The sequence below is a fragment of the Nuphar pumila genome, chromosome 15, assembly GCF_984573655.1.
Source record: "Nuphar pumila chromosome 15, dmNupPumi1.hap1.1, whole genome shotgun sequence".
Lineage (NCBI taxonomy): Eukaryota > Viridiplantae > Streptophyta > Magnoliopsida > Nymphaeales > Nymphaeaceae > Nuphar > Nuphar pumila.
Window position 1 is genome coordinate 27,300,075 of NC_143263.1, and position 20,082 is coordinate 27,320,156.

At 37.9% G+C, this 20,082-nt stretch overlaps 2 protein-coding genes across 3 annotated transcripts; both read left to right on the forward strand.

Annotated features, from left to right (window-relative positions):
- Positions 1–4,269: 4,269 nt before the first annotated feature.
- LOC149814916 (DEAD-box ATP-dependent RNA helicase 15) lies at positions 4,270–10,433 on the forward strand. 2 transcript variants are annotated; one of them, XM_089988253.1, is made up of 12 exons: positions 4,270–4,405; positions 4,511–4,627; positions 5,270–5,370; positions 6,374–6,684; positions 6,792–7,023; positions 7,171–7,289; positions 7,858–7,914; positions 8,037–8,221; positions 9,163–9,307; positions 9,400–9,483; positions 9,571–9,634; positions 10,156–10,433. In XM_089988253.1, exons 4-12 carry the CDS (start codon positions 6,496–6,498, stop codon positions 10,164–10,166), a joined length of 1,086 nt encoding a protein of 361 aa, XP_089844379.1. In that variant the 5' UTR covers positions 4,270–4,405; positions 4,511–4,627; positions 5,270–5,370; positions 6,374–6,495; the 3' UTR covers positions 10,167–10,433. The 2 variants fall into 2 exon arrangements, with proteins under 2 accessions (XP_089844379.1, XP_089844378.1); XM_089988252.1 differs by having other exon boundaries at positions 6,512–6,684.
- Positions 10,434–12,506: 2,073 nt separating this feature from the next.
- On the forward strand, positions 12,507–14,214 carry LOC149814917 (uncharacterized). Its single transcript, XM_089990445.1, is given in 4 exon segments — positions 12,507–12,510; positions 13,558–13,820; positions 13,823–13,863; positions 13,931–14,214. Coding segments are annotated over 4 exon segments (399 nt in total). The 3' UTR covers positions 14,022–14,214.
- Positions 14,215–20,082: the final 5,868 nt, after the last annotated feature.

Consider the following 20,082-nt stretch of genomic DNA (forward strand, 5'->3'; position numbering starts at 1 on the left):
TATTTATCGTCATTGATATTACTCTTATTGGCGACGATAATTGTCATCATCAATATGATTAGGGATAAGTTAAAGTTACAGTATGGACGATGATAATTATCGGCATCAATAAGAGTAGGGATAAGCTTAACATTAACGACCATATCTTATCCTAGTTGATGTGACACTATTGGTGACTATAAATATCATCATCAATATGATCATGGAGGATGATAATTATCATCGTCAAGGAGAGAAGATAATAAAATTGTTGTACGTAGATGCAAGAGTTGGACAAAGGGAGTGCTAGCCGATATCATATGATATGGTGAATTCAATTTAGAAAAATGCCATGAATATCTTTCCAAGCATGTAACCTTGCAAAACTAAGATTGTGTGAAGGCAAGAGAAACAGTTTCAAAGGGAGGTTTCAATGGAGTGGGCCTAGATCTGCATAATGAAGAAATTAACGATAGTGTATAGGGGCTGCTTCAATCTTTGTCATTGGGAGTGCTGAAGTGATTTGCTGTGGCAGAAATGTGATGCAGCAACTACATTGCCTGTGGCAAACACCAAGTCTAACTGCATTTGCTCAGGAAGGTCCTCATTGGAACTTGATTGCTCCCTTCCTAGTTACCCTTGCAACCATAATTAATTTCTTTCCTACAGAAACAGTTTATGGCATTGAAATTAAGGAGAATAAAGCACAGGCAAAATCAACAAGGGAATTTATTTCAGCAAAAGGAGATATGCAAAAAAATAATGAAGCTAAGCTGAGACTGTATAAACCAGCTGCCATTCCAGCCAATTTGTTTTTGCAGCATGTGCCCCTGTTCATGTCAGTGTTTGGGGCGACATGCTTCCTTGCAGTCATGCGCCTTAAAGATTCAAGACTGCTGGCCCAAAATGCAGGGATCATGAATAACACCTACAAAGTCCATGAGAATAACATCGAGCATCAAGCAAGAAGGGATTACTACAGTGTACGCTCGGGTAGAACATCAAGTGGTCCAAGTGAAGGTGGATTGCTGCTAGCTTCAGGGCTAGAAAGTGATCGAAAATACAACCCAAGATGACACAATTCCTCAAAGAAACCATAATGATTGTCATGTTTGTTGTAGGCACCTTGAGGGCAAGGTGCATTTTAAAGAGGGAATGGTTATGACCCTAGTTATGCTAACGTATGCTAAAAAAAAATAACAGAAAAAAAGATTGTTAGACTGAGAAGAATCTTACTTTGATTCTTCATTTTAATTCAACAAGGCTGCAGGCGATAAACATTAATTTGGATGTTCTATATTCAAGTTTAGTGCCATTTAAATTTATTTGCTTTGTGACTACTGGTATCCACTCCACGGTACGTCTGGAGCGATCATTGTGCATTCCACTCTCAGACGTGAGACGGGTTGAAAAATCACTGTTGTCATTCGTCTGTTTTTCAAGGTATTGCTATATGGATTTGGACCCGACTTCTGAATTCAGGTAATATCTGGACCTGGACCCAGTAGGGTTTGAATCATTAGTCCCAATTTTTGATAATTTTTCATCTGAGTCTTCACTATTTTAACCAAGTAGCTGACCTCATGTTCAACCTGTTGACAGCCCTTCTTTTTTACAGCTTTTCTAAGCAGCAATCATCAGTGTTTATCACACACAAAAAAAATTGGAAGCGAGAAAGATGTAGGAAAAGCAATGCAAAATAAAAAAAAAACATTGCTCTATGTGAAAGGGTGAAAGAATGTTTTCTATTATTTTTACACTCCCCACCATCCATCTCACCACCACCAACCATCTTCCTATAACCACCATCATCCATCTCACCACCACCGTCCTTCCACTCTATTTTTCTCACGCTACACAAATAAATCAAAAACTTTCTTCTGAGAAACTTCTCATAAGCAAAACTTTCTTTTCCTATAAAAGTTTCTCTCTTCCAAACCTACCACTTAGTGGCCTTACTCGGGAGAATAAAATAAAACACAAAACTTTGGCTGAGATTAAAGGAAACAAACAATTACAATTGAAAATTTCCTTTGGAAAAGTTCATGGTACCTTATCTGCATTTATTGATTGAGATTTCCACTAGCAAAGTGTCCATGTGAATGATCAGCCAATGATATTTCGTCTATTGCCTCTATTGTGGACCATCCTCTGCATGCAGTGTGGGTCCCACTGCATGAGAAGTTAGTGCCTACTTTATCTTAAAGCACATTATTTACTTTTCCTATAAAAAGAATCATCTTGTGTTATCTTAATGTCTTTTGTTGAACAAATTTAAAATAAAGGCATTTTACTCACTTTTTTCTTTTAATTCCACAAGGGTCAGCAAAAAATGATGTTAGGACCAAACGTGAAACTTGAAAGCAAGAAAAGCAAACAGCTAAATGCAGTTACTCAAATGTTGAGCGATTTTTTGTAAATAAATAATAAAGCTAGGAAGGTCTCAGTATTTTCCCACTAATTTTAAGTGACTTGTTGTAAATAAATGATAAACAACGCTATTAACTTAAATACTTATCCAACCGTGAACTTTTAGGCCAGTTGATGAAGTGGATCTTGATAAGGTATTGAAAGGATCAAGATCCATTTCTCTATACTTAGACATAGAAATGAGCTAGCGTCTTACACAAAAGTTTTTTTTTTCTGCAGTGTTTTCACATAGTTGCCTAGAGTGGTCTGCTCAGTAGTAATGACACGCAAGATAAAGCATGGTTAGGAATGTCAATGGATCGTATTTTATCTGATATCCAAATGAATCCGACTCCATTTAAGATTTGATAAGCTAAATCTGATGCAAATACAGTATTGCTTTTTTTTTGCTATCAAATCTGTCAAATATCCGAATATGATGGATAACTGAATCTGATTACATGTGAAAAACCAGATATGGTATGAGTTTTTTACCTTTTGATTTTGAATCTGGATCTGAATTCAAATCTGTTTAGCCAACATCGGATTAGTCAAATCTGGTACTGCCCACATCCGACATGAATCCAAACTCTTTACATCCCCAGCTGGCTGGGTGAATCAAACTTCTATTCCAATCAATTGTTCACTTGAACAAAATAAAAACAGGATCCATGCTCCATATATCAGTATTTATTATATGTTTTTACATATAAACTTGCTTTGGGAGCCTGATCTTTGAAGGAGATAGCAATTCACCGAATCCCTTTTGAGAATTCAGATTTGGGAGATGATAGTGAAGATGGAAGTAGAGATGACCTTCCATCTCTCCATTTCAAGTACGGCTTTTTGAGGATGTAGTTGACAACACTCCTATCACATATCTTCATCTCAGTTCTTTCCCCTTTTCGCTTAAACTCCAGCAGCAGCAGCTCTTAAACAGAGGAATTAACAAGATTTGAAGTATGCAGTTTTTATCCAGAACCACTTGAACCTGACCAATTTGCAACCTTAAATAGTACGTAGCCATGTGGTTTTCAACGTGGAGTAATATGGATAATGACTCACCCAAATACTAATCAGATCCAGCTCATTATATCCGATTTGGAACAACTCTTAACAGCTATCACATATTAAACATAAACAAACCAACCACAAGGTGTTCAAAATAATTTTTATTATATTAGATAATATATATATAATATTTATTATCAATACACGAGCTTATAAGAGCCTAACCGAGACGAATATGGATTGTTAGGCTAGAGCTAGCGTATTTCAGGAGCTCTAAAGTTCGAACTAGTGGTTCATCTTGTTTTTCAGCCCGGCTCTCAAGTCTCAGCCTAGGGGTGTCAATGGTTGGATTTGATTCGGACCCAGGTGAAATTGGACTTGGCCCCAAATTTCGGGTATGGTATAAGGTTCAACACCTGAGTCTAACCGAATACACTATAAGAAAAATCATATCCAGACCCGATAAGAACTACATGACCTAGGCCATACCCGATAAAATAATATTTTTTTATCATTTTTAGATCAAAAAATTGTGGGTCTTAATCAGAACTCGGGTCGAGTATAAAATTTCACAAACTATACCCGGATCCATGGATTAATCTGACTTTCGGGTCCGAACCCGAGTCTTCTTATTTATAACCATACCCGGACCCTAGGGTTTGGTACGGATCGGATCCGGGTAAACCTGACCCGCATTCAACTCAACCCAGTCAAATCCGAAGATCTCCAAACTACCCTCCTAATAACCCCTTCCCACTCAGATGATCACGAAAGGAACATTTTAGTCATTTTCTATATCGGAGGAATAGATAAAATTTTTAAAAGTAGCAGTTTCTCTCTATAAATAGCCCTAGAATGCAGGCCCAACCCGAGTGTGAAACTCTTTTTGTGTGTTTGTTGTGACAGGTGCTGGGCTTAGGGTTTCTCTTTCCTTTTTCCTTCACTCCCCTCCCGTGCTATTTCTTTCTCAATCACTCGGTTCTAGGGTTTCCTGAATCGCGCGAAGGTATGCTCTTCCTAAATCACTAGAGAACACTCCTCTCTCGTTTTTGTGTTTGTTTTGGGTGCGATTTCTTGGAAACTCATGTTTTTCCTTTTGGTTTTGTTGTAGAATGGGGGAAGCAAGAGACAACGACAACTACCAGGAGGAGCTCATCGATTACGAGGAAGAAGAGGAGTTGGCCGCCGATGCCGTTGCCACCAAGGCCGCTGGCGAATCAGCCAAGAAGTACGCCCTCATATTTCCGTTTGTTTTGACTCCTCATGTGGAAGAACCATGGTTTTGTTCATTGATTTAACGGAAGAATAAGTAGTAAAAATGCTTTCCTATTAGAGGAAAGCTTATCATTTTTTTTCCTTTGGTCGACAGTAGTTGTCATGTGTTTGTCACATTATTCCAGCATGTATTATGTGTTTTGATAATTTTAGGTTTTTTAGTCATTACTTTTGTTGGTTGTCTCACAGTTATTGTTCTTGCTTCAGTTGCAGTTTAACCGTGTCTTTTTATTCTTCTTCACGTTTACACATTATTTCTTTTTTCATTTTTTGATACAATTTGCTGTAGATTTTTTATGCGTATACTTGCTTAAATGAGTTGAGTCGCAATTTTGACCTAAGATGGTTTATGTCAATGATATTCTGTTGAATGTGCTCATTGAAATACCTATAGCTGCAGTTTTAACCGAAATGATGCATACCAATAGGTTGTGGTGTTTGGGTATGCTTCTAAGAGTTACTTCACATGAAAATTTTAATGTAAAATGTTTCCTATCTATAAACTTGGATGCATAGTCATGCCTGCTGAAACGATGACTTGTAGTATTAACCTAACATGATGTATACCAATAATGTTCTGTATTTTTTAATGCAGGGGTTATGTTGGAATTCATAGTTCAGGATTCAGGGACTTCCTTTTGAAACCAGAGCTTCTTCGAGCAATTGTAGATTGTGGATTTGAGCACCCTTCTGAAGGTCCTTTCCCTTGTATCCTACCGATATTTGCATGTTGATTCTTGTTCCAATGTTATTCCTTGTCAGTGTTCTCACAAATTTGTTGGAGGGGGTGGGTTGATTTTGTCTTGCTGGGTCTTGTATCTAAAAGATGCATTTGTGCATGGGAGTTTGATTTTATGTGTAGTTCTTTTTTTTTGGAAGGATCTAGTCCTTTTCCTGAATTTGTAGGTTTTGTATATTGAAAGTTTGTTGATATTGTCAAAAAATTGAGTAAAGGTCATTTTACTGCCATAGCAATGGAAGAACTAAGTGAAAGAAGACAACTGCCGAAAGATCCTTTTTTGAAGTCCAATTGACAGTTTTGTTATGTTTTAGCATGTGTAGGCTTCTAGAGTATATTGCAATACCGATCATGGCCAAATAAGTTCCTTGACCTGCTAGCTACCCATAAACAAGGCTTGCATGTATCAGGTCGTGGGTTGTTATTAATCTAATTCCCTTAGATTGTTAATCCCGTGCTTGGATTCTTTGCAAATTTCATGCTTTTGACGTCTTTGAAAATCTTAATTGCAAAATTTAAGTTGAAATTGAAACTAAGAAATATCAAGAGAACAGTCATGAATTTCGATATGGTACTTTGTATTTATCTAGAACAATCATTTATTGGATGGTATGTAAGATTTCTTCATAACTGTTGTGTCTTTGAAAAGGTTTCATGCCTTTTGTGTGCGTTAATCTCCAGTTTATGTCCTTTATTGTATCACAGCCGGTAAGCTTGGTATTTTTGTTCCATTTTGACCACTTGAATTAGTAACCCTTTGTTAGTTCTGTTACGCTTGATTAGTGATCCATAGACATTGTTCATGTTCTTGCAATGACTTTTCTTTTTAAATGTTTGAACATTACTTCATACTTTATGTTTCTGTTTTTTCGGTGGGCCTTCTATTATGTTTAGCTTTCACTTTTTCTCATTCATCTTTTATGAATGATCATCACCATTGATTGTGTTTTGGTGCTGCAGGTAATATACTACTACTATGCTCCTACTTTTGTGGGAGAAAATTGGTATGGTAAATCTTTCAAATAAAAGGACAAAGAAGGACCCGAAGGTTATTTTTTACTTACTGCGGATTTCCTTACCTCATGTCATTACCATCAGTGCAACATGAGTGCATCCCTCAGGCAATTTTGGGGATGGATGTCATCTGTCAAGCGAAGTCTGGAATGGGGAAAACTGCTGTCTTCGTTCTGTCAACCCTGCAGCAGATTGAGCCTGTTGCAGGTCAAGTTGCAGCCCTTGTTTTGTGCCATACAAGAGAGTTAGCTTACCAGGTGTGTATTCGTGTTAATCACTTTTTTTCATTATTAGGTCGTGTCTGCTGCTTTTCTGTCTGTTGTATATGTCTAAATTGTTTTCTTGATGAAACCTCTTTTTCCAGATCTGCAACGAGTTTGAGAGGTTCAGTACATACCTACCTGATATCAAGGTTGCTGTCTTCTATGGTGGAGTTAGCATCAAAACACACAAAGATTTATTGAAGAATGAGTGCCCACATATTGTTGTTGGCACACCTGGGAGGATATTGGCGCTGGCCAGAGAGAAAGACCTTGCTCTGAAGAATGTGAGGCATTTTATTCTTGATGAATGTGATAAAATGCTTGAATCGCTTGGTATGTATGTTGCTTCATTTATGCTGGGGTAAATTCTTAGCTATTAATGGTGTTAGATAAATGAGAACTTCTTTCTAGGATTCATGGTTTTTCTGATTATGTGCTATTCTATTGTTTTTGATGATCCTGGCTTGTCATGCACTGTAGACATGCGGAGAGATGTGCAGGAGATCTTCAAGATGACTCCTCATGATAAACAAGTTATGATGTTCTCAGCAACACTCAGCAAAGAAATCCGACCTGTTTGCAAGAAATTTATGCAAGATGTAATGTCCTGTGGCAATGCTGCTGAAAACTTAATTTACTTTTATAATTGCTAGCTTCCTGAGAGTTCTTTAGTAAGTAGCATCTTCTGTTGTCATAGTTGTATTTGTGGTGCCTAATGGTTTCGGTAGATCTTGTTTATCTGCTTGATTCTCTTCTTTCTTAGGGGCCTTGTTACCATTGTCAGGGATACAAGCATGTCATATGGGGGTGCCTTTAAGTTTGCTGTCTGGTTCTGGTCTGTTGCTGCCCTGGCCGTTTTATCTGGAACTTTGTTTTCTCTATTTGGTCTTTTAGGTTTGGTTGTCTACTGTATAGGTCTATCAGGGGTTAGCATGACATTCCTTTGTCACTATAAGTTGGTTTTGAGTCTTCTGGAATTTGGGTTTGGGGAGCAAACCAGAGTTCTTAATAAGCTGGCAAGGGAGTAATACATGGAAAGCTGGCATCAGATGGGACTGAGTATTGATTGTGGAAGCTGTTGATGCGCTATTCATTTCGACTCTGGACTCACTTGAGAGTTGAGGACAGTCTCTAATCTGGTTTGACCTGACATTTGTTCCCTTTCAGCCAATGGAAATTTATGTGGACGACGAGGCCAAGTTGACGCTCCATGGTCTTGTGCAGGTACTTCATTCCACATTCACATTTTTGATTAAATGTTTACACTTATTGTATCTTGTGGATGAACAGGATCTGTGCATCTCATATTTGTTTGTGCTGGTTTTCAACCTTTATTTATTTTGCAGCACTACATAAAGTTGAGTGAGTTGGAAAAGAACCGGAAGTTGAATGACCTCCTAGATGCATTGGATTTCAATCAAGTTGTCATCTTCGTCAAAAGTGTGAGCAGAGCAGCAGAACTTAACAGGTTGCTTGTGGAATGCAATTTTCCTTCCATTTGCATTCATTCTGGAATGCCTCAGGAAGAGAGGTTTGAACTTTCAATCCTATGGCTAGTAGCATGTAGAGCTCTCTTGAATGTCTCCCTCTTGTTTTGATGTCCAATGATTGACTTGCTTTTTCGTGTAGTTGAGTTAGCATCCAAGATGCTTATTCCCTAAGGCACTTTCTTCCATTCCTTCTCATGTCTTCCCTTTGTGTTTCACTTGTTTAAAGTTTGTGTTTTTTCCTTGTGTTCCCTTTTCAAGTGAGGGAGTACATTTTGTATTTGTTAAGTTCCATCTAGACTGCTTTTCAACTTGCTCTGAAAATAGTTTTCAACTTTTCAATTTAACTTTTATTCATTGTGCTGTTGTGTACCGTGATTACCTTGTTACTGATTTTTGCAATTACTTCCAGAATTGTCTCTGCTGAATATCAGTAGTTTGGCCAACTATTTCATAATTTATCCATTTTACCCTGACCTTTTACATCCCATGCTCTGTTTAACTCATCGTTCACATTCTTTATTTTATTGGTTCTTATATAGTTGAATATTTTCTTGAATTTTTTCTAGAGTATTCAGTTCCCGTAGAAAAATATTAAGTTTTAGCAATGAAAAGAGGACAAAAACTTGAGGACACAAATGTGTGTGGTGTCCAACCTTGTCTCGATTTTGCATGGACATACATGGTTGATCATGTAATTATACATGGACACATATACTTGTAAAGTCGTGTTAACATTGCATTTTATTGCTATACCTTGCCCAAAATATATGCGTTTGTCATGCTTCCCAAGCTTTTGATTTTATTTATTGCTAATTTCTATTCATGAATGACAAAATGTTGCAAAAATATTTTTAGTTATTTGCAATGAGTTATGTCTTAGCTCAGTTAGTCTGTGTTATTAAGATTATGATGATGATAAGCCTTTGTATGCTGTTTCTAGTTCCCCTGGATTTATGATGATAGAGGTGTTGCTATTGCACAGATTGACAAGATACAAGGGTTTCAAAGAGGGTCATAAAAGGATTCTTGTTGCAACTGATCTGGTTGGCAGAGGAATAGATATTGAGCGTGTGAACATTGTGATCAACTATGACATGCCTGACTCAGCGGACACTTATCTACACAGGGTTACTTCCCTACCCATCTTCTGCGTGTTGCTGGACCAATGATCATTCTGTTAACTGCCTTCATGTTTGCTTATAGCTCTTGTTTTGTGCAGGTTGGCAGGGCTGGCCGATTTGGTACCAAAGGTCTTGCAATCACATTTGTATCATCCGCCGCTGATTCTGATGTTCTTAATCAGGTTGTTATGCTTTGCATGCGATTCTCTCTGAATGTTCTGGTATGTTGTCTAATGTTTCTTATCTTTGCTGTTGAGTCGCTGTTGTAGGTGCAAGAAAGGTTTGAAGTTGATATAAAGGAGCTGCCAGAGGAAATTGATAGCTCTACTTACAGTATGCATCCTCATTTCGGCATTTGGTTCTACTTTAACGTTTTGAATCTTTTAATTTGAGCCCCCCCTATCTAATCCAATATAATTAACTAAAGGTGTTCTGAAAAAAATATTACTTGTTAGTGATGTGTTTCTTTTTCATGGGCTGGTGTTCTTATGGACAGTTGGACACTCCTCTGTTTGAATGTTTCAGTCCTGTCGATGTTTTCATTTCTTAAACGACAATAAAAACATGGTTCATTCCTTTTATGGGCCAGACATCTGTTCAGTTTGGGCCTATAAAATCCATGTTTTTCAGCTTAATCGACCCAGTGGCCATGGTCTTTATTGTTTGCATCCTCATTCATGTTGATAACCTTCTTTTGCTTCAATATCAGTCATCTAGTTTGAAGCTTCAATTTTTGTGTTCCAAATGGTGTCTTGGTCATGCTTATACAAATTGGTGGTGCTTCTCCCACTCCTGGTGGCGATATCTTTTGAAGCCGTTCTGATGTATAATTGTTGGTTTCGTTTATTTTCCAGTGCAATCCTAAAGTCGGAGCTTTGGAGTGTTGAGGCAGAGCTTCTCAGTGCGACCAGCATCCATAAAACAGACTAAGCTTGGTTCCATGGTGGATTAAAGCTTTCCTTCAGTGTATTTATATGTGATTCAGAGCGCATCTGACTTGATGTCATCTTAGCGAATACTCACATCTTCCTAGATTTTTCTAATTTCTGTAGAAGGTTAATATACATTATGTGCTATGTAGAGCGCAGGATTCTAAGCTTTTATGTTGTCTACCTTTTCTTGTCTCATGAAATATGATTGATTCTCCTGACGTTCATCCGGCTAGGAGGCTTGGTCCGTTGTCAACGGTTCGGATATGGGGTGGCGATTTTGCAAATTTTGGCTGTCCCAGATCCGAACAGACTCCCCAGTGTTTTCTGTTCCGAACCCTAGCCTGGATGCTGTAATTCAACTTTGAAGAATTGAAGTCCGGTAGATGCTTGTTAGCCTGTGAGCGGAGGTTCCTAAATTGGTGAAGCTTTCATGTATTTATTTGACTAATTTGTTCATCGTGTGTTCTTTTAGCAATCTCGTAGTAGGAGGCCGGCCTCTCTCCCGGGATCCTTGGTCAGGTTGACCCTGATGTCATAACCCATCCAGATCATGAATGGCATTAGAAATGGAGGTGCCATCGGAACGTGTTATTTTCGTTTATACTTCATTTTGTCATGGAGGTCCTCTAAGGGCGCTGGTGGTGATTATGTTATGGGCTTATTATCTGCGCAGAAGCATCACGTTTGGGGCTTATTTGTTCCCTGACATGGAGTGGTGCGCATCTGCCAGATCCAGATTTCTGAGTTGGTCATGTTGGGTCCAGTGCTTAAAGCATCAATTCGAAGTCCGCTTGCCTTTGAATCTAGGAGCTAAAGGAATGTATGCACATCGCATCAGGCATGCATTGAACGTGAATCCTGCCGAAATCAAAATCGAAGGCATGCAAATGATCTGAATAAGGAGGAAAAGAGAATGGAACCCCGAAAGTGCAAGAACTTGTGAAAGAAGAGAAAGGGGATCCCCCCTCCCTCTGCCTGCTGGGGAGTACACCCAGCTTTCCACCTTGCACCAAGGGACACCATCCGCTGGTCTAGTGGCATTCACAAGCTGCCCCTACCAGATGAGCTGAGCCCTTGTTGACCCCAAACATGATCAACCCAACAATGCCAGACTTCTTCATTTGCAACATTCCGGTTACATCAATCAGCCACTTGGGAGGCACTCCTGGGTTAAACGAGATTCGGGTTATTGTTCAAAAGCTTGATCTTACAAAACTAAATGAATGTGAACTTTCCTCCGCCAGAGGTTTTTTTGTAATGTCTTCTCCTTTTGCAAAGTTGGCTTTCCAACATCAAATTGAATCCATTTACTGAACCACAACGAAGCATTGTTTAACTGTCAGCATAAAAGTAAAAAGGGAAAAAGTGGGATCTATGTATATATTTTAATTAAACTGACTGACCACTTTCTTGCTTTACCCAAGCAGCAATGCCCAAAGTTCGCGCTCCTCCCGCTGTGGGTCAAGCACAACAACAAGGTCACAGATTCCAGTCATGTGCATCTTTTTCTCAGATACACCTGTTTAAAGAAACATCATTAAGAACACGTGCATCTGTTCGTGGCCTCAACCAGAATAAAAAATGCAAGTTCACATGGAACTCAGGCGTCAACTTTTTCAGGGTCTTCTTCCCTTAACAAATCGTTAAGAGTTGACACTGGCTGTCTATTTGTGTCGGTGTTCAAGCATTCATTTTTTGACTTCAGGTTACCATGATCTCACGTACTATAGTAGTAAGGTTTGTTAATTCAGAAGCAACAAGGAGCTTACTTCTCTCTAATTCATTTGGAATTTCAATACATATCTTCTACCAGTATAAAATTCCTAAAAATATCAACATCAGCATCAAGCGTGTCATTGACCGTTGCAAAAAATTAGATATCTTGGATACTTTTAGTCAAGGTGGGATTGCACACAAGAAGACTGGAGATGACCGAAAATTTCACCATCGATAACATTAAACATGCCTAGAACTCATCAAGTTGCTCTTCAGAAATCAGCAACTATGGTAGTTTGTCATGTCAGCATCACATTCACCAGGCCCATCAATCACATGGATAAAACGAAAGACACAAATTTGTAATGCATGTTTTGGAACTCTTCGTCGGATATGTGTCATCAGGTAAGTCCATTTTTCCATATGGGGCATATTGTCCTCAAATGTATTCTTTCTGACATCAAAGTACTTAATAAGAAGCCATCCGTTTGGAGCAAAAATCATAACACTTCTTTACCCTTTTGGTCATTTTATTATTGTAACCTTAGACTGAATAGATGGGTAAGACTTGAGAGATACGGTAAACAACAGTACGGTTGATTTCAATCACTGAATAGAATTCAAATAATGTGCAAATAAGCACATTGTTATGGATGTGTGATTAATAAGGCAGAACAGTATGATGTGTTACTGATATCCTTTTTGGTGGAGAGTATCTAGCAGAGGCTTACAATCTATTAGTAAACATGCCAATTGACCCGAACATTTCTGTATTGGGAGCTTTACTTGATGGCTGCCTGATTCATGTAATTACAAGATAGGATTGTACATTGTAAAGGACCTCATCAAGTTGGATCAGGAGGATAAAGATCCGCATGTGACCTTATCATATTTGCTAATGATGCATGGTAATAAAGAAGTTTCACTCGGTATAAGGAGATTGATAGGGGATCCTGAATCTGCTAAAACATTCGAAATCTCTTGTCTAGTCAATTTGAGAAGGCCATCTACCTGGGTTAGATAGATACCAAGTGTAGTAATTCGTTCTACTTATCTAGGTGTCAATGGTTTGAATTTGGCTCAGATATCCAACTGAATCAAAATCCATGTAGTCCGGTTCAAATAAAGAAAACAATATTTGTTCTTATTTTTCGCATTTGAATCCGAAATTCCGAATCCAAAGAGCCAACATCTGAATTCAATAATGTACAATTAGCTATTAAGTTAACAGGGCCGGATTCAGTGACCAAATCTACTCACCTTGGACACCTTGTTTTTGTAAATGATCGTCACAAGGACATGGCTAAAAGAACACGAGACGCTATTGAGCGATTTTTCATCGAATAGGACACGACACGGAAATTTGCTGCAGTACCCCGTGAGACACGTGATGGCGCCTTATCCGTTTAGCATGTCACAGCGATAGAAAGAGAGAGGAGGCTTGTTTCTCGAACCATCTTTTTCCTGGTTTCTATTCTCTCCGTCTGCAATCAACTCTCTCTTTTGTTGGGTCGACGAAAGGTTGCAGTCGGTTTCCTCTCTCTTTTACTGGGGAGGAAGAAAGGAAAGAGCACTTTTACCACCATGCCTAGAGGTAATCTCTCAAAGCTTCCAACGTAATTGGGAAGAGCCCACATTCTTGCAGTACCTACGAGGCTACGACTCAGCCTTCCCTCTATGCCCAGTTTTTCATCTCAAAACAAATACCTTGTAATCTGAACTGGGACTACCCGCCTGTTTTCTGCAACAGAAACAGAAACAGGTGGCTTTCTATTCATCTTCAATATGGGTTGTCTCTATTCCTAAGAAGGTTGTCCAAACTTGGGTTGCCAGAGACTTCCTGGAGGTGCAAATGCCCTTTCCAGCAACCACACCCCCATTGATTATAGCCAAGGGTGTAGACCCTTCTCCTTTGCAATTGAGCACTGAGAAGAGGAGAGCTTGCCAGGAAAATTCTACATAGGAAGCATTGGTTGTGTAGAATTCACCCAATCATCCCTTTCTTGGTTCCCAATTTTGCTCTGTTTCTTCTGCTTCTCTATAATCCATTGCCTGAGGAGAAGATCAGATAATTTAGAAGGTACGGTTGTACTTTTGGTGCATTGCTGCAGATTATGGATATGCTCGTGGTAACTATATGTGTTTTATGATTGACATAAGAAATTCAGTTGTTGCCAAGCACTTAGCTTTGTTATTTGGATTCAATATCCACAAATTTCAGAATAAAAATTGGTGAGCATGGAGTCGAGTCACCTATTGTGAGTTAAGCAGATAGACGGCCCATGTAGCTCATTTTTGCAGTGGAAGATCTACCAAAAGTGTGTTTCTGTTCAAGAAGAAAAGAAAGTTGAAATGCAAATTTGTTGGACTGATTGAGATTCTAGAACGGATAGGTGAAACTGCTTACAGTTTAGCGCAACCTCTTCAATACTGGTAGATACATGATGTCTTTCATGTGTTCATGCTGAAAAAGTATATTCTGGATCCCTCATACGTGATCCAATATGAAGATGTGAACATTAGAGAAGATTTGATCATTAAAAAGAGTCCTGTAATGATGGCTGATAAAGAAAAAAAATAACTAACTAGGACGAAGACTAATCTCTTATGGTGGCAGCAACATGGTAAAGAAGAACGCAATTAAGAACCAGAAGTTAATATGCTAGAGATATCTCCATTTGTTTGGAGTCTTGCTTATATCGAATTTCGGAGATGGAATTCTTTTTAAGGTCCGTAAAATGTGGCATCTAAAAGGTGAAATCTCCAACTTTTCTTCACTATCCAATGTGACATGTATGCTAAGGTCCTGTCTATAGAGCCAACTCTTTGCATTTCCATTGCTATTTAGCTCAATCTGAAATTCTCTTTTCCTACTTAGAAACCAAAAGGTTGGAAAGAAGCCTTTTGTGTAACTTTGCTATTATGAGTTGAGAGTGCATAGTGGTTGTTGAATATCATAAATAAACTTGACAATTAAGGCTATAATATAGTTTCATATTTTCCAATCCATAATTTAGAACATACTGGCACGCTTGTTTAATATTGTTCTTCATTATCTCATGGTTTTAATTTTCTATAAGCCAGTAAACACTTTTCTCTGGTAGCCCTTATATCATGTATTTTTTTTGTGCCTCTTCTCTTTTCATCATTTCAATGCGGCAATATCAAATTGCTGCTCTTTTAGTTTTGTATTTTTAAAAAAATATAGATTAAGCAAAAGAAAGAATTTTTTTAAAGATAAATTCAATGGAGAAAGTACGTGATCTTGTCATAGCATGCATGGTGCATGATAAAACACACAATCACCTTTTTTCCTGATGACTCATGGCTGTTTGTGATGGTTGAAGCCATCATGGGTGAGTTACTTGAGATCAGTTTTTTGCACTACTTACCAGGAATCCTTCATTCATCGCTAGTCTTGACAGTTAGAGAGGTTTGCATCTCAAATCATCAATCGGTTGGAGAATGGAACTGATAATATTTCCAAGCTAGCTAACTGAAATGGCAAATTGCTTTTATGCCAAGGCTACATTGTTCTGATGTAAAGTTACTGATTTTTAGTTGGTGTGCTTCAATTTATATAGCTGCATGGCAAATGAGGGTTTTGTGCATAATTTAGAACCCTCTCATCTCCTTGGTTGTGAAAACTGACATGATGGCACCCTGTCTTCACATCCCTTGCTTCATATGTGAATAGTGTAAAGCTTCATTTGGTTAATCAACCAGTTTATCATGGAAGCATCTCACGTCTCTGAATGTATGTGTGCCATTGTGCACTTAGCACAGTTCTCTTCTCGTTGAACGTTGTATTTCACATTGGCACATGCTACATGTGAACTTTAGTTTCTCTCTCTCTCTCTCTCTCTCTCTCTCTCTCTATATATATATATATATATATATATATATATATATATATATATATATATATATATATACACACACACACACGCACCATTGGCTGTCTAGTCTAAGGATTCTTAAACTTCTGGCTTCATTGGTAGGATTGTAACTTTGTATCTTGAGAACAACTATTGTAAGTTCCTGTGATCTAGTTTAGAATAACTGTGTTTGATCCTAGAATCCCTAAACAATTGTATGTATAGGATCATTAAGCTCATAATGGATATACAATCATTAAGCTCATAATAAATATACGTGATCAATCTGTGTGCCTGCACTGGGTCATTGCCTGCTTGAGAATTTAACATCCATTTGAACTAGAGGCAGAGCAGAGCCAAAGAGCTGAGGACGTGATAAATTCATGGAGACCTGGACGGTTGACTAACCAAGCAAAACACACACACACGGGTCATTGGAAGCTGCATGCCTCTTCTTGTAAAGCCAAGTCGAACTGTTCAGAAGTATTTGCAATGCACATCTTTGAACAAGAAAATAAGCTAAAGTGTTGATTTCTATTTCTAAATATGCAAGGAAACAAAACTTTAGACAACTTGAAAAGAAAAAATTTAGACAAATTGATTTGATAAAAAAATCCCTCTTATCTTGTAATGTGTCATCAGTTATCATGTAAAAAGAAATAAACACAGGAGGGATCATTGTGCTGTCCCTGGATCATGAGGCAATGAGGATGAGCACTTTGCACTGGAAATTAGGGGAGGGGGCATATTTGCGAGGACACAAAGTGGGAAACAAGTAGTTAAAAAATTCATGAAGCATGATCACCGCGGGGTTGCCCACATGGCCAGCCGGGTGGTTGTGAGGGCATTGAGATGGACACCTGATCAAACCTTGCTGACACATGGGTGTGTCCATAGCTTTCAAAGGTGGGCCACGGAGGGCAGGATAGTCATGGAGCCCCTCCTGGGGTTTTCCTTGCTTCGGTGAGGGTTCCTCATCATAAAAAAAAAAATGAAGCATGAAACATGAACGGAAGAAATGTCTAGGAAGCAACAAGCTAAGTGAACTAAAAATGGACATGACGTGGAAATGTTGAAAATAGAATAAATTAAGTTCTTTATTTAAATTCCATGAATGCCTTCATAACCTCAATAGGTAAGGAAAACTAAAAGAAGCATTTTGTAATTTCAAATACATTCTGTATAAAAAGAAGGGCTGTGACAATTTTCACAAAGCTAACACTCAAATTTTAAAATCTATACTGGCTCAAGTTGAATGAGATAGCTGGATGGCTAGGTTGCACTATCATAACCTAGGGGTCTTGGGTTTGAATCCCTATCTAAAAAATGCCAAAAAAAATCCATACTCTCTCGTTGGGTTACTTTCCACTATTGAATTGTATCGTGGTTCCTACTTCCAGTTGAAATATTCTTTTCCAAACTCTTTTCTCAGAGAAAAGCCAAAAAACCTTTGTTATATGTCAACAACGCAATACCTTGACTCATGATTACTCTCGACATGCAAATCATGCTGGCAAAGAAACTAAAATTAATAAAAGAAAATTTATGGCAAAGTGATGATATTATTATTTTTCTCTCATTTTTTGAGATCGTAAATGACTTCTCATTGGCTCATCCTACTTTGTATATATATATATATATATATTTTTTTAAATTTGAAATATTATACTTTTGTTTCTTTTCTTTCTTAATTGTGTGTGTGTGTGTGTATATTTTGGGGGTAGGGAGGGTTAGTGAAAATTTGATTGTTTTTCGTAAGTTTTTCTACAAAGCCAGTTAAAAGCATGGGCTTTGAACAGTTTGCCCAAACCAATGAATGACTGTTTTGAGGGGATATCATGTTTGGCAAATGCATACTTTTGTGGTATCGCCCTCTTTGTTTTGGTCCTTGTGGAATCAAGAAATGCTTCTGGACTGTTCCCTTCTCCCACCTCACCTTGCTTATTTATATCAGGAAAAAGATTGCTTTTGGTTTCAATACGACAACACCAGACACCAAATTTAGGCAGGTGATGGATTCCTGATGACCTTGGTCTCACCCCCTTTTGATATTCAATGTGGACAGGCACAAAAGCAAAAGGGACCAAGGACAAAAAGTCCTCAGGGTTTGGCATCTTTGTGAAGTTTATCCCAAGGGGAAAGCCCACAGACGATACACCAACGAGCTGACAAGTCGAGTGCCCACAACCACATGAACAACAATTTTGTGAGGCCCATGAAAACACCCAAACTAGCCAATGTATAATAGCTAAGTAGTAGTACTAAATGGTTGTTTTCCTGGAAATTCAGAGCTTCCAAGAGGCCTCTTAAGGATCAGTCTGGCTCATATGTACACAATTTGGCTCAGAGAATATTGTCAGGTGGGAATCCCCACATTGCCCATATGTTTGAACTCCCTCAAAGGTTTCATCGAGGCACATATCTCAAACATCACCATGTGCCTGTCCCAATTGTTGCTAGGTTTACTTGGTTTCATCAACCATGGAGATTTCTTAGGGTTTTCTGATAGCATAACCATAATTAACAATGTAAATATGGAGGATTCGGTTCAGATGTAGGCAATACTGAATCCTACAAAGTTTGAAATGGCATAACCAGATTCAGGGTCGTCAAATTCGGATCCAATTAGCTGAAACTGGTAAGAGTCGAGATATGCATTTTACATGTAATCCCATTTGGAGGTTAGTTGAGTTTGACTTTGGATTTGAATGTAAAAATCTAAACTGAACAATAATATGGTTGTTATTCGGACAACTTTTTCTTTACGTGACCCGACAAAAGGGATTTGGATTTGAAATGGATATCTGACCCAAATCCGAACCATTGACCTTCTTAACTGCAGTCTAAAATATATTTAGTTACAGCCAAGGCCCAATACAGGGCCATATGCATTCCAAACATTTTCTCTCCATATCTTAAGAAAATATATAAAAATCAAGAAATTGCCTGCAGATGGGTCATGCTTACATGAGAGCCCGGCCGAACTATTTGAGTCTCCAACCTAATCTAAGTTGGGTCTTAGATCTTTTTCTTTTTCATGTTTGGATGATCAAGCTGCGGGATTAAGGTCCCCCTCCTTTCTAGTAGACAAGCCCTGCTGGTGGCTATACAACCAAGCAGTTATTTAACCAACCATACCAGTGGGGTTCGAACTTGTGACGTCCCATCACATGGTGACTTTCACAAACTGTTCCTACCAAAGTGATGGAGCCCCACCTCCCAAAAAAAGAAAGAAAATTATTTTAATATCATTTTAACGGCTTTAACACGGGTCATATTCTGATTGACATGCAATATTTTTTAATTATTTTTCGGCCAATTCAGATTGATTCACTTGAGAATCCGTATCAATCAATTCACCTGAATCGATGGCCAAATGATATCCAATATTGACAACATTGGTTTAAACCAAAGAGATTATAATGCCCAAGATTTTTAACTACTTGTAAAATACATAAAAATATAATTTTTTTTTTAAAATAATCGTCACTGAAAACATTTTTAATTTTGGTTCAAAACCTCAAGAGGGTTACATTCCAGATAATAATGATTATACTAAATTCAATACAATTAACCTTTTGCATTCAAAATAATACAATCTCATAAATGATGGTGTTTTAATAACATGTATCCATAATTCAATGCTTAGTAAAGGAAAATGATTGGCTCTCGACATCACCTCAGCATCATGCATCTACTTCACAATTATACATCACCTGAAATTACATAAAAGGGTCAAACTCATTATAGCCTAGTCGGTCTACACTAGAAAACATGGTGAGTGTACAAAGCTAATACAGATAACACATTTAATGATAACATAATTTATCAAATTAGGTATTCATGATATACACCAATCATGATACACATAAATGATATATTTTACTCAAAAAAATATAATGCATTCATTTGTCAAATAACTAAGTATTCATGATGTGTCATTCAGGAACATGTTTAACCCGTTTAATCATAATCTTATGTCAGGGTCCATAGTCGATAAGGACATGAAACCTCAAGGACATATGTAATATATCATATTAAGCATTCTATCATAATTAGCATGAGTAATCACAAACACATATATTTAATCTGGTATATCAGAATTTACCTTTAGTATTTGTCCTAAGAAATTCACCGCATCTTGAAAATAAGTTTCACTTCGGATTACCTGGTCTTGAAAATGTACAACCTCATGGAGAGTTTTTGCCCTAGTTGGATTACTTGGTCTTTGACAATGCACTTTCTAACAGGGATT